Raw genomic sequence first — 14,156 nt, forward strand, 5'->3', positions numbered from 1 at the left:
TATCTGTTAATAACAAGGTTTACGATTTTCTTTTTAGTTCTGTTTTCAGCAGTTATTACAGAGTGTGTGGACAGCAGCATGATTGAAGAAATGAGTCAGAAAACAGGTCAGATAGAAAAGTTCAGAATTCATTAACTTAAGTAGCTTATACAAAAGGTTAAAAGGTTGTCTCTAGAGAAAAACCAGCAAAAACTATAATTATTTAGTCCCAAAATAATTTTTATCTTTTAGAAAACAAGAGTCAACATAAAATACAGTCCATATAAAATACACAAAGCAGAAAAGAACAACTAGACTTGTAGACATGTAGAGACACACTGAAGCAGAAAATAAGCAGTACATTTACACATAATACTGGCAGTCCAAGCAGTGATCCTGACTAATCTTTTAGATAAGTATTTAGTTAAGTTCTATAGAACATTTTAGATAATTTGTGACATTTGTTATTTAGTACTACCTTTTTTTTACCACCAATTTTTACGCTTTTCCAAAAAGATCTTTTTTCCTGTAGTGTAGGACTCATGGCAACCAGACATTTACTTACACTGGCTAATCACAGGTGACAAAAATGTTTGTGTGTCTTGCTAGGTTCCAGATGCAGAAGCTTAAAACATGTGTAACTTATTGCTACATTTTCTCTCTCATACCCAAAATTATTATGACATTCGCAAAGAAAATCAATGTTTTTTACATTTTTAAAAATGTCCCCTAGTTTTTCAAATATGAAATAATAGTTTTAAAAACACGAATACTCTGGTATCATATTATATATATGTGTGCCCTATAATTACTTGCCACTTTATTACATTTCTGAAATGATCACAAATGAAAATATTCTTTTTATATACTGTATATTCTCTTTACTGGAAGTCTCTGATATATTATATAGCTTGTTAGCTTGCCCTCTGTATGACTTTCTTTGTCTGCTAACCATATTGGCATCCCTCAATTTCTCACAATCCAGTCTTTGTTTATTCCTCATAAGGCTTATTCATATGAATATTATTCATGTGGATTCGTTCTGTATTTTTCAGTTAAATCTATTGGCAAAACAGCTAATTGCATTGTTGAACATTTCCTTTAAAGTCTTTATTTCAATGATTCATAATTATGTGGTTTTTACTTTCTTTTATTTGAGCAGTAATTTAAGGAAAGCAAACTTACTCAACATAATATGTGCCATATATTGGATCATCAATTTTCTCCCAGCCATAAGGAAGCTCTGAAAGAGATCATCATTTTGGATTAGCAAACACAAAGGACATAAATAAAAGAATAAAAGAATTACTTGTCAAATTGATGAGAATCTAGTACAGGTATGGGATCTTGATTCTGCAAGTTGCAACCCAGAAAGATCAGAAAACTGGAAAGATCCCTTCTCATAGTATATTGTTTGCCAAACATGAATTCTCACCGAATTTCCTTGTTTCTGCACAAAAAAATTGGCATGAGCATAAAAATTAACACGCATCAAAATTATTCGGATGGCCATTGACTTTAATGCATTTGGACCAAATAATTGTGCATATAAAAACAGACGCTTGTGTCAAAATTGCCGTGCATCAAAATTATTTTGACACCCATTGACTTCAATGCATTTTGTGAATTTTGCTATAAATTAGCTAATTTTTCGGTGAAGCAAAACTGCACAGATTCACCCATCACTAATGATCAGTATAAATTCCTGATAGTTGCAAAACATTTGGCATTTTTTATTTTCTCTATTTATAGGCATGATGTTCCAAATGATGTAAATATTCTTTATTTAGAAAACCACAGGCAAAAAAGCAATGTAAATAATAGCTACCTTACTTGCATTTAATTTTTCACAATTTAAAGTCAAGCTCATATATTAACATGGGACAGTAACCCCCATCAGGTCTTCTATGTTTGCGCCTATCTCCAAGCAGCAGCAATGTGCTGTCTGTACTATTAAGTCCCTTGTGTTACCAACATTAGCATACAGTTTTTTTGCACAGGCAACTTCCCAAGGGACTGTAATTGAATGTCTACAGACAGAAACTAGTAAGCTAGGTAAAAGTTTGTGAGGTAGATCAGGAGGGTCAGTGTATGGGTACTACTACTTTTATACCTTTTCTATACCACTGACACCCTTTTCTATTTCCTTGTGATTTTTGTCGGTTGGTAAAGACACACAAAACAAGACAAATTCATCAATGAGATTCTGGAAAAGACAAACTTGCAGGATTCTGGAAAAAGCCACAAAACATTGCCCATGGGTTCATTTTTCCTGTGAATGCCAATTATGTTTTTATTTTAAAAACCAATTATTTCTTCTAAATAATGGGGAGAATAATTGCCTCTTTATGTAAACATAACCAGATGGAAAAGGATTGCTGAAGAGAGTTCTAATTTAAAAAAAACAAATAAAAGCTATGTTCTTCTGTTCATAATTTGTAAGGGTTGAAGAACTAAATTATCTGGCACAGAAGAAATGTACAGGAAGTCAAAATTAAATGAAAAAAACAAACTCTTGTTTAGCGCAAGGTATCTTTTGACACGCTGCTTTAACCCTTTAAATGCCACAGAACGTAGAATCTACGTTCTGTAGCAAAGTAACTTGAAATGCCACAGAACGTAGATTCTACGTTCTGCAGCATTTGCAGATTTGGGAACGGAGGAGCAGTTTGTAAAGCCGCTCGCTCCGTTCCTGCTTGTTCCCCAGCCCCTAGGCAACGAGCCTAGGCGGGGAACAAGTGGCCCCTGGGTCGCGATCGCCCAGGGGCCCCAAGGCAGCAGCAGGCACGTGCAGCATATGTGCCCTGCTGCTGCCTGCACTTTCAGAACGGAGGAGCGGCTTTACAAGCCGCTCGCTCCGTTCTTAGTGTCCCTGCCAGCTTCCCCTACCCCTAGGCAACGAGCCTACGTAGGGAAAATGGGGCCCCTGGGTCGCGATCGCCCAGGGGCCCCAATGCAGCAGCAGGCACGCAAAATATACGTGCTCTGCTGCTGTTTGCCTGCTGCCTGCTTTTTTTGAACGGAGGAGCGGCTAAAAAAGCCGCTCGCTCCGTTCATACTCGTCCCCCAGCCCCTAGGCAACGAGCAGAAGCGGGGAACGAGTGGCCCCTGAGGCGCGATCGCCCAGGGGCCCCAAGGCAGCAGCAGGCACAATGAAATCTAGGTGCCCTGCTGCTGCCTGTGCTTCCTAGCCCTACAGCACCGCCCACTCACCAGATCCAGCAAAGAAGACGATTCCAGCTCATCATGCAGCCCTCCTGGACAACCTACAGCCTGCCACCCCAGGTTAGTGCCCCCCCCCCACACACACATACACACAAACACACACCCACACACACCTATTGTACTAATACACTTACATTCCCACTTATATTCACACTTACACACACATACATTCAATTTTGGGGGATCAGGGGGGTCACATATATTCACAGCCCTTACAAATGCTTGCACACACTTGCACATGCAAACAACACGCATACAACACACAATTTGCCTGTTGTACACACACATACGCTATTTTGTGTGTTTTTATTTTCTTTTATCGCATCGTCTGTATTTTTGCCTGTAAAAACTGTTTTATTGCCATTGCGAATAGCGTATTTGCTAATTGCACCGCGCAATACCTTTTGTATGTTATTTCGGTGATTATATTGCAATTTCAGTGATATTTGTACATTTTTAGCCATTTTATTGCATGTTTAGCCATTTTATTTCATTTTCAGCTTTGCGTAGGTGTTGTTCGCTTATTTCTATCTGTAAAACCTATTTAGCTATGCTAAAATAATCAAACTTTGATTCTGACCGTTAATTACATTAGGCTAAAAAAAAAAGCCATTGATTTTTGTGGTTTTGTTGGAATTTTACTGATTTTATACCATTTGGCTCAGTTCTATGTTACTTCGTTTTGCCCATGGAAATTTTGTCTGCTATGGATTCATTTGGGGGTCTCTGTGCGCCACATAGTTTGGTATATCTATACATATTGGGCATCAAAGTATTCAGTAGACCCCTGGCGTTCATATTTAGGATGTTTTATGCTGATACGTTACGAAATGTGGGGCATATAATGGGGTAAAATTCAAGCTTTCTGACGATTTTCAGAAATTTGATAAAAATCGTTATGTTCAGCATTACTTTGCAGTTTGGCAGTATGCAGTAGAAACACATATTTACCCATATTGGATTTGTCAGAATGTGTACTTTCTAAAAATATATGGTTTTCTGGGGTCTCTGTACTGTTAGGGGGGTCTAATGTCGCATAATACACACACCAGGTGCTTATATTGCAGCAGCCAGCGTGTCAGCTGTGAAAATGTATATACAGTATTGTCATTTGGGGGTCTCTGTGCACAACATAGTTTGGTATATCTATGCATATTGGGCATCAAAGTGTTCAGTAGACCCCTGGCGTTCATATTTAGGATGTTTTATGCTGATAAGTTACGAAATGTGGGGCATATAATGGGGTAAAATTCAAGCTTTGTGACGATTTTCAGAAATTTGATAAAAACCGTTATGTTCAACATTGCTTTGCAGTTTGGCAGTTTGCAGTAGAAACACTTATTTACCCATATTGGATTCGTCAGAATGTGTACTTTCTGAAAATATATGGTTTTCTGGGGTCTCTGTACTGTTAGGGGGGTCTAATGTCGCATAATACACACACCAGGTGCTTATATTGCAGCAGCCAGCGCGTCAGCTGTGAAAATGTATATACAGTATTGTCATTTGGGGGTCTCTGTGCGCCACATAGTTTGGTATATCTATGCATATTGGGCATCAAAGTGTTCAGTAGACCCCTGGCGTTCATATTTAGGATGTTTTATGCTGATAAGTTACGAAATGTGGGGCATATAATGAGGTAAAATTCAAGCTTTGTGACGATTTTCAGAAATTTGATAAAAACCGTTATGTTCAGCATTGCTTTGCAGTTTGGCAGTTTGCAGTAGAAACACTTATTTACCCATATTGGATTCGTCAGAATGTGTACTTTCTGAAAATATATGGTTTTCTGGGGTCTCTGTACTGTTAGGGGGGTCTAATGTCGCATAATACACACACCAGGTGCTTATATTGCAGCAGCCAGCGCGTCAGCCGTGAAAATGTATATACACTATTGTCATTTGGGGGTCTCTGTGCGCCACATAGTTTGGTATATCTATGCATATTGGGCATCAACGTGTTTAGTAGACCCCGGGCGTTCATATTTAGGATGTTTTATGCTGATAAGTTACGAAATGTGGGGCATATAATGGGGTAGAATTCAAGCTTTGTGACGATTTTCAGAAATTTGATAAAAAACTTTATGTTCAGCATTGCTTTGCAGTTTGGCAGTTTGCAGTAGAAACACTTATTTACCCATATTGGATTCGTCAGAATGTGTACTTTATGAAAATATATGGTTTTCTGGGGTCTCTGTACTGTTAGGGGGGTCTAATGTCGCATAATACACACACCAGGTGCTTATATTGCAGCAGCCAGCGCGTCAGCCGTGAAAATGTATATACACTATTGTCATTTGGGGGTCTCTGTGCGCCACATAGTTTGGTATATCTATGCATATTGGGCATCAACGTGTTTAGTAGACCCCGGGCGTTCATATTTAGGATGTTTTATGCTGATAAGTTACGAAATGTGGGGCATATAATGGGGTAAAATTCAAGCTTTGTGACGCTTTTCAGAAATTTTATAAAAAACGTTATGTTCAGCATTGCTTTGCAGTTTGGCAGTTTGCAGTAGAAACACTTATTTACCCATATTGGATTCGTCAGAATGTGTACTTTCTGAAAATATATGGTTTTCTGGGGTCTCTGTACTGTTAGGTGGTCTAATGTCGCATAATACACACACCGGGTGGTTATGTCGCAGCAGCCAGCGCGTCAACCGTGAAAATGTCTATACATATTGTCATTTGGGGTCTCTGTGCGCCACATAGTTTGGTATATCTATGCATATTGGGCATCAAACTGTTTCGTAGACCCCTATGTTTATATTTAGGATGCTTTATGCTGGTAATGATACATGGACAATAGGATGCTGGAAAGTTGAAGCTTTGAGGCAATTTTCAGATATTTCACTAAAACCGCCAAATTTGGCAAAGCCTTGCGACTCAGTAGTTTGGAGCAGAAAGGCATGGGTACCCATTTTAGATTCTGTAGAATGTGTACTTTCCAAATATGTATGGGTTTGGGGGGTAAACATATATTTCTGTGTTTTTACCCCACAAAAATGCAGTCAATGTGTTGATTTTTCATTAGCTGAAGTTACCCACAGGACAATTTGTATGTGCTAACTTCATTTTGGGGCCTCTAAATGCCATATACTTTGGTAAACCTATGCACAGTGGGCGCCAAACTGTTTGGAGGACCCCTGGCAATCACAATTTGGGTGCTTTTTTGTGATACGTAATGATACATGGGCGATATGGTGCTGGAAAGTTGAAGCATTGAGGCAATTTACAGATATTTCACAAAAACCGTCAATTTTGGGAAAGCGTTGCGACTCAGTAGTTTGGAGCAATAAGGCATGGGTACCCATTTTAGATTCTGTAGAATGTGTACTTTCCAAAAATGTATGGGTTTGGGGGGTAAACATATATTTCTGTGTTTTTTGACCCCACAAAAATACAGTCATGTGTTGATCTTTCATTAGCTGAAGTTACCCACAGGACTGTTTGTATGCGCTAACTTCATTTTGGGGCCTCTAAATGCCAGATACTTTGGTAAACCTATGAACAATGGCCACCAAACTGTTTGGAGGAACCCTGGCAATCATATTTAGGGTGCTTTTTCTTGGTGCATAACAATACATGGGTGATATGGTGCTGAGAAGTTGAAGCTTTGAGCCAATTTTCAGATATTTCACCAAAACCGACAATTGTGGGAAAGCCTTGCGACTCAGTAGTTTGGAGCAGAAAGGCATGGGTACCCATTTTAGATTCTGTAGAATGTGTACTTTCCAAAAATATATGGGTTTTGGGGGGTAAACATATATTTCTGTGTTTTTACCCCACAAAAATGCAGTCAATGTGTTGATTTTTCATTAGCTGAAGTTACCCACAGGACTGTTTGTATGCGCTAACTTCATTTTGGGGTCTCTAAATGCCAGGTACTTTGGTAAACTTATGAACAATGGCCACCAAAATGTTCAGAGGAACCCTGGCAATCATATTTAGGGTGCTTTTTATTAGTACGTAATGACACATGGGTGATATGCTGCTGGGAAGTTGAAGCTTTGAGGCAATTTTCAGATATTTCACCAAAACCGACAACTTTGGGAAAGCCTTGCGACTCAGTAGTTTGGAGTAATAAGGCATGGGTACCCATTTTAGATTCAGTAGAATGTGTACTTTCCAAAAATGTATGGGTTTGGGGGGTAAACATATATTTCTGTTTTTTTACCCCACAAAAATGCAGTCAATGTGTTGATCTTTATTTAGCTGAAGTTACCCACAGGACTATTTGTATGCGCTAACTTCATTTTGGGGCCTCTAAATGCCAGATACTTTGGTAAACCTATGAACAATGGCCACCAAACTGTTCGGAGGAACCCTGGCAATCATATTTAGGGTGCTTTTTCTTGGTGCATAACGATACATGGGTGATATGGTGCTGAGAAGTTGAAGCTTTGAGCCAATTTTCAGATATTTCACCTAAACCGACAATTGTGGGAAAGCCTTGCGACTCAGTAGTTTGGAGCAGAAAGGCATGGGTACCCATTTTAGATTCTGTAGAATGTGTACTTTCCAAAAATATATGGGTTTTGGGGGATAAACATATATTTCTGTGTTTTTACCCCACAAAAATGCAGTCAATGTGTTGATTTTTCATTAGCTGAAGTTACCCACAGGACTGTTTGTATGCGCTAACTTCATTTTGGGGCCTCTAAATGCCAGAGACTTTGGTAAACTTATGAACAATGGCCACCAAAATGTTCAGAGGAACCCTGGCAATCATATTTAGGGTGCTTTTTATTAGTACGTAATGACACATGGGTGATATGGTGCTGGGAAGTTGAAGCTTTAAGGCAATTTTCAGATATTTCACCAAAACCGACAACTTTGTGAAAGCCTTGCGACTCAGTAGTTTGGAGCAGAAAGGCATGGGTACCCATTTTAGATTCAGTAGAATGTGTACTTTCCAAAAATATATAGGTTTGGGGGGTAAACATATATTTCTGTGTTTTTACCCCAGAAAAATGCAGTCAATGTGTTGATTTTTCATTAGATGATGTTAGCCACAGGACTATTTGTATGCGCTAACTTCATTTTGAGGCCTCTAAATGCCAGATACTTTGGTAAACCTATGAACAATGGCCACCAAACTGTTTGGAGGAACCCTGGCAATCATATTTAGGGTGCTTTTTCTTGGTGCGTAACGATACATGGGTGATATGGTGCTGAGAAGTTGAAGCTTTGAGGCAATTTTCAGATATTTCACCAAAACCGACAATTGTGGGAAAGCCTTGCGACTCAGTAGTTTGGAGCAGAAAGGCATGGGTACCCATTTTAGATTCGGTAGAATGTGTACTTTCCAAAAATATATGGGTTTTGGGGGGTAAACATATATTTCTGTGTTTTTACCCCACAAAAATGCAGTCAATGTGTTGATTTCTCATTAGATGAAGTTACCCACAGGACTATTTGTATGCGCTAACTTCATTTTGTGGCCTCTAAATGCCAGATACTTTTGTAAACCTATGAACAATGGCCACCAAACTGTTCGGAGGAACCATGGCAATCATAATTAGGGTGCTTTTTCTTGTTGCGTAACGATACATGGGTGATATGGTGCTGGGAAGTTGAAGGTTTGAGCCAATTTTCAGATATTTCACCTAAACCGACAATTGTGGGAAAGCCTTGCGACTCAGTAGTTTGGAGCAGAAAGGCATGGGTACCCATTTTAGATTCTGTAGAATGTGTACTTTCCAAAAATATATGGGTTTTGGGGGATAAACATATATTTCTGTGTTTTTACCCCACAAAAATGCAGTCAATGTGTTGATTTTTCATTAGCTGAAGTTACCCACAGGACTGTTTGTATGCGCTAACTTCATTTTGGGGCCTCTAAATGCCAGAGACTTTGGTAAACTTATGAACAATGGCCACCAAAATGTTCAGAGGAACCCTGGCAATCATATTTAGGGTGCTTTTTATTAGTACGTAATGACACATGGGTGATATGGTGCTGGGAAGTTGAAGCTTTAAGGCAATTTTCAGATATTTCACCAAAACCGACAACTTTGTGAAAGCCTTGCGACTCAGTAGTTTGGAGCAGAAAGGCATGGGTACCCATTTTAGATTCAGTAGAATGTGTACTTTCCAAAATATATAGGTTTGGGGGGTAAACATATATTTCTGTGTTTTTACCCCAGAAAAATGCAGTCAATGTGTTGATTTTTCATTAGATGATGTTAGCCACAGGACTATTTGTATGCGCTAACTTCATTTTGAGGCCTCTAAATGCCAGATACTTTGGTAAACCTATGAACAATGGCCACCAAACTGTTTGGAGGAACCCTGGCAATCATATTTAGGGTGCTTTTTCTTGGTGCGTAACGATACATGGGTGATATGGTGCTGAGAAGTTGAAGCTTTGAGGCAATTTTCAGATATTTCACCAAAACCGACAATTGTGGGAAAGCCTTGCGACTCAGTAGTTTGGAGCAGAAAGGCATGGGTACCCATTTTAGATTCGGTAGAATGTGTACTTTCCAAAAATATATGGGTTTTGGGGGGTAAACATATATTTCTGTGTTTTTACCCCACAAAAATGCAGTCAATGTGTTGATTTCTCATTAGATGAAGTTACCCACAGGACTATTTGTATGCGCTAACTTCATTTTGTGGCCTCTAAATGCCAGATACTTTTGTAAACCTATGAACAATGGCCACCAAACTGTTCGGAGGAACCATGGCAATCATAATTAGGGTGCTTTTTCTTGTTGCGTAACGATACATGGGTGATATGGTGCTGGGAAGTTGAAGGTTTGAGGCAATTTTCAGATATTTCACCAAAACCGACAATTTTGGGAAAGCCTTGCGACTCAGTAGTTTGGAGCAGAAAGGCATGGGTACCCATTTTAGATTCTGTAGAATGTGTACTTTCCAAAAATATATGGGTTTGGGGGGTAAACATATATTTCTGTGTTTTTACCCCACAAAAAATGCAGTCAATGTGTTGATTTCTCAGTAGCTGAAGTAAAGTCCTGAACAATTTGGATGTGCTAACTACATATTGGTGTCTCTAAATGCCAGATACTTTGGTAAACCTATGCATAATGGGTATCAAACTGTTCAGTGGACCCCTGGCAATCATATTTCAGGTGCTTTTTTTTGGTACCTAATATAGTTTTGGATATGCGGAGCAGCAAAATAAAACCTTTGAAATGATTTTTCAGAATTTTGAATTTTTTTTTGAAAAACCACTATGTTCAGACAAGCTTTTATGTTTAGTAGTTGGGAGTAGAGAGACATAGTTACCCATTTTGTAATCGGCAGAATGTGTACTTTTCAAAAATGTATGGTTTTCTGGGGTAAACCTACGGTTTCAGGATTTTTTGCCTTGGAATCTAAAGCATGCCGTTTTCAGCCTTAGTGCTTTCAAAATTCAGTAATATACTGCCGGGAGTTTTTGAGGTACAGAAGTCCTAAATCTCCCTAAAACTATACATATCTGGTATTGACACGTTCGAGAGACATAAGGCTTTCCAAATCAGTTGGATTTTCATCCGTAAAATGAAATATTTTTCTGGTATAAATTGATATACGATGAAAAATCATAATTTTTCATTTTTTTTTGGTATTTAGCACTATAAATTTTTTTGCACAGGTGGAAATACATGAAAACTCAGGCAGATTTAGAAAGCTCAGTTTCTACCGAAAAAAACAATGTATAGTTTTCCTAGGTAAACTATAGGTTTCACCTCAGAAAATGCCCCTAAAGTGAGAGAGCACAAAATGTTTCAAAAACGGCTGGCATTTCGCGTAACCAAAATGTGAAACTCTGCTGGCACTTAAAGGGTTAATTGATTTTTTGGAGTTTTATAGGAAATGACCTCGTTCCTTTTCATCAGCAGTGCTATTTATATCACAGAACACTTGAATTCTACTTTGCATTGTTATACCAGGCATTAATATTATCATTAATTGACTAAATACAATATAACACTCCCAAACACTCCTAAAACAATGACATGCTGCTGTACTCTGTTGAAAAAATAGATATATCCAGGTTGTTAATCCTAAACACAAATGCAAAACCAAAAAAATAGTGCCTACTATATCCTAACAGGAACTTCAGGAAAGCTCTGCTTTGGGATGAAGAAGTACAGATTGAGGGTGGATACACTTATGTTGGGTAATAGTTTTGGATAAATTTTTTATTTCTTTTTTACTTAATAACTATACTAACAAAAAAACAAAGAATTAAAAAAAATGAAGACAGTTGCTGTAGAAATAGTTAAACATCAATCTACTTCATTTTGCATCTGCACTAAAAAGTAGCTTCCTCAGGTGGTAATTTTACTTTTCAGTACCGATCAAAGGAGCTGGGCAGTGTGGGACTGTGGAGGGATCTGGGTCCACTGGGACTGCTAGTGTATACCTTATTATCTCTCCATGAAGCTGCATCAGGGCGAGGGCAGCACACAGGGCCGCAGGAGGCCCAGTCTGACCCTGGAGCTGGGTAAGGGAGCAGATCTGCTTCTCTCCATGTGCAGAAAAAATGCAGGCTGAGAGCAACAGCGTCAACATTCAATGCACCCTTGCCCTTAAAAGCACTAGAACTGCCATGAGCAGTGGGGACAGTTTTAAATTACAGTACTAACATGTATTGCTATATTTGTTATGGATCTCACAGTGCAGTATTAGTAGTGAGTAATGTTAGTGCCGCTATCTCAAAGTTCTAAATGAAGTGCTCTAACATTTTGCAAAATGGCAAAATATTATTATGGCATAACTGACACAGACATGCTGCACTCAATTCATGGTTTTGAAAAAGAGAATGTTGGACTATTATTTGTGGATGCAGGTAGCATGAGCATTCACTCAGAAAATATGGCAAACATCACAAATTTAAAAATACGTTTTATTTTGTATTTTCATTCAGTGTTTTTTTGTCTGTAAAAAACAATACCAATACCCAGAGCCTATATGCAGTAGTTTTTGTTTGTATAACACACATTGCATTTATGAGCCTGCTTGAGTTAAGACATAATAATCTTAAAGAATCACATAAAATTACTTTTCCTTTAGTCTGATGACAAGAAATATGTTAACATTCAGGAAGCAATTTTACATTATTTGATGCATTTTGCCAGATGACAAAATTATTTATCTCTATATGTGTTTGCATAGAGAGAATGTATTAAAAAACAGTCATCTGCCCTTGGCTCCATCAATAAATCACATATTTTATTTGCATTTGGAAGGATATTTTGAGAATTTACGGTTCAGTTTATCTGACAGTTTCCAAGAGTAATAAAATGGAGGATTGTTTTTATTATTTGTCGTACATTTTAACTTTTATGGATTAGCAAAAAGTTTTGTCACACTGGGCTATGGCTTAATCCTTCAGAGCAACATTCTGGTTTTAATATATGCTGCAGCTGCTTGGCTTAAATAAACCTGAAAATAACAACTCAGCCACAAATTCAGTTTATGGAACAATCTATTACTAAATTACACTGTGTACATTGCAAGTAATAAATTCTACCTTTTAAAATTTTAATCTTGAATCAATATATGTATTTTTTTAGTTTTTTTAGTAATATTGGTATGTAGGCAGCCATCTCAGGTAATTTTGCCTGGTCATGTGATTTCAGAAAGAACCAGCACTTACTGGTAACAATGGAACTTCTTTCAGATAAGCTATTGTTTCTCCTACTCAATGTAACGGAAGGAGTTGCGACTTGGGTTAGCTGGATTTGTATTTTCACTATTGAGTACTGTTCTCATATAAACCACCAGGTGTAGCATGGGAGCATTTTTAACAATGCATGTGTCAGGGAGCTGTTATTTGGTTACCTTCCCATTTTTCTGCTGGTGGGCTTCTGGGGAAGGAGAATGGGGGGTGATAGCACTCCAACGTACAGTGCATCAGGAAAGAGAACAAGTCACATGGCTAATGGTACCTAGGAAACCAAGAACATGTCTAGCCCCATGTCAGATTTCAAAATTAAATATAACAAAATATGTTTGCTCTTTTGAAAAATAGATTGTAATGCAGGATACTGCTGGAGGTGCACTATTACCTGTTTTTAGGCATGTGGTTCGCTAACTTTAACTTTGGATTTTCTATTAGTGTGCACAGTGTCTCCAGTAGGCCTTACTGGGGGCTGCAGACCTGCATGCAGTCGAACCAGCTGCTTCCCAGATAGTTACACCACTGATAAAGGGGTTTTATTTTCCTTGTCTGAGTAAATTTGCACAATGTGTAACTATGCTACATTATACAATTTTAGCCTAAAAGCTCACTTAAAACTTTTACATAAACTTTTCATTGGAAGCTCTTATCTTACATTTCAACCTAAAGAAAGTAGTTTCTATAATACCTTTGCTCATTAATAAAGTCAACTGAATGAAAGGTTGTCATGATATCAAGGGTTTCTACTTTTTCTTATTTTTCTCAGACAACCCTAGCTAGATACTTATGGTAACTTCCTTACCAGTCAAATAGAAATGTTGTACACATAAAGATAAGGAACCTTACAATTTTCTATTCAATGCTCATTATTCATGTGAAAATAAAGTCCTGAATTCATAAACTCCCCCCCAACACACATGCACTAAGGCCATATGTTTGTTTTAAGTAATATTGCTCTGTCTGCCACAATAAAGTAATTAAATATTATTAACAAGCAATTAATGAAAACAATGCTTATAAACAGATGGAGATTAAATTAAAATGGTGCCAGAAAACTAAGCAATTTATTTATTTCACACAGAGCCTCATTACTGCCCATCTCAGTTACTGCAACCCTCTGCTGCCTACAGTACGTCTACTGAGAAGGTCCTATTGCTTTCAAGAAAAACACTATAATAAAAGAGAAAGGCTATACAATAAATAAATGCAAAATTAAATGAGTGCTATTCTAAGCACTTTTTCAATTTACATTATTTATTTTCATTTAATTTCAAGATATTAAGGGATACATGTACTGTTAATATGAATGTT

At 37.8% G+C, this 14,156-nt stretch overlaps 1 protein-coding gene across 12 annotated transcripts in view; it reads right to left on the minus strand.

The window, feature by feature from the left end:
- Positions 1–14,156, minus strand: part of LOC108711202 (membrane-associated guanylate kinase, WW and PDZ domain-containing protein 2) — a 441,642-nt gene that overhangs the window by 92,472 nt on the left and 335,014 nt on the right. For all 12 annotated transcript variants that reach the window (XM_041586534.1, XM_041586537.1, XM_041586536.1 and 9 more), the window contains one exon: positions 1,165–1,222. In XM_041586534.1, the coding sequence (XP_041442468.1) occupies positions 1,165–1,222 (58 nt within the window). The remainder of the gene's footprint in view (positions 1–1,164; positions 1,223–14,156) is intronic.

Source organism: Xenopus laevis, chromosome 3L (genome assembly GCF_017654675.1).
Source record: "Xenopus laevis strain J_2021 chromosome 3L, Xenopus_laevis_v10.1, whole genome shotgun sequence".
Lineage (NCBI taxonomy): Eukaryota > Metazoa > Chordata > Amphibia > Anura > Pipidae > Xenopus > Xenopus laevis.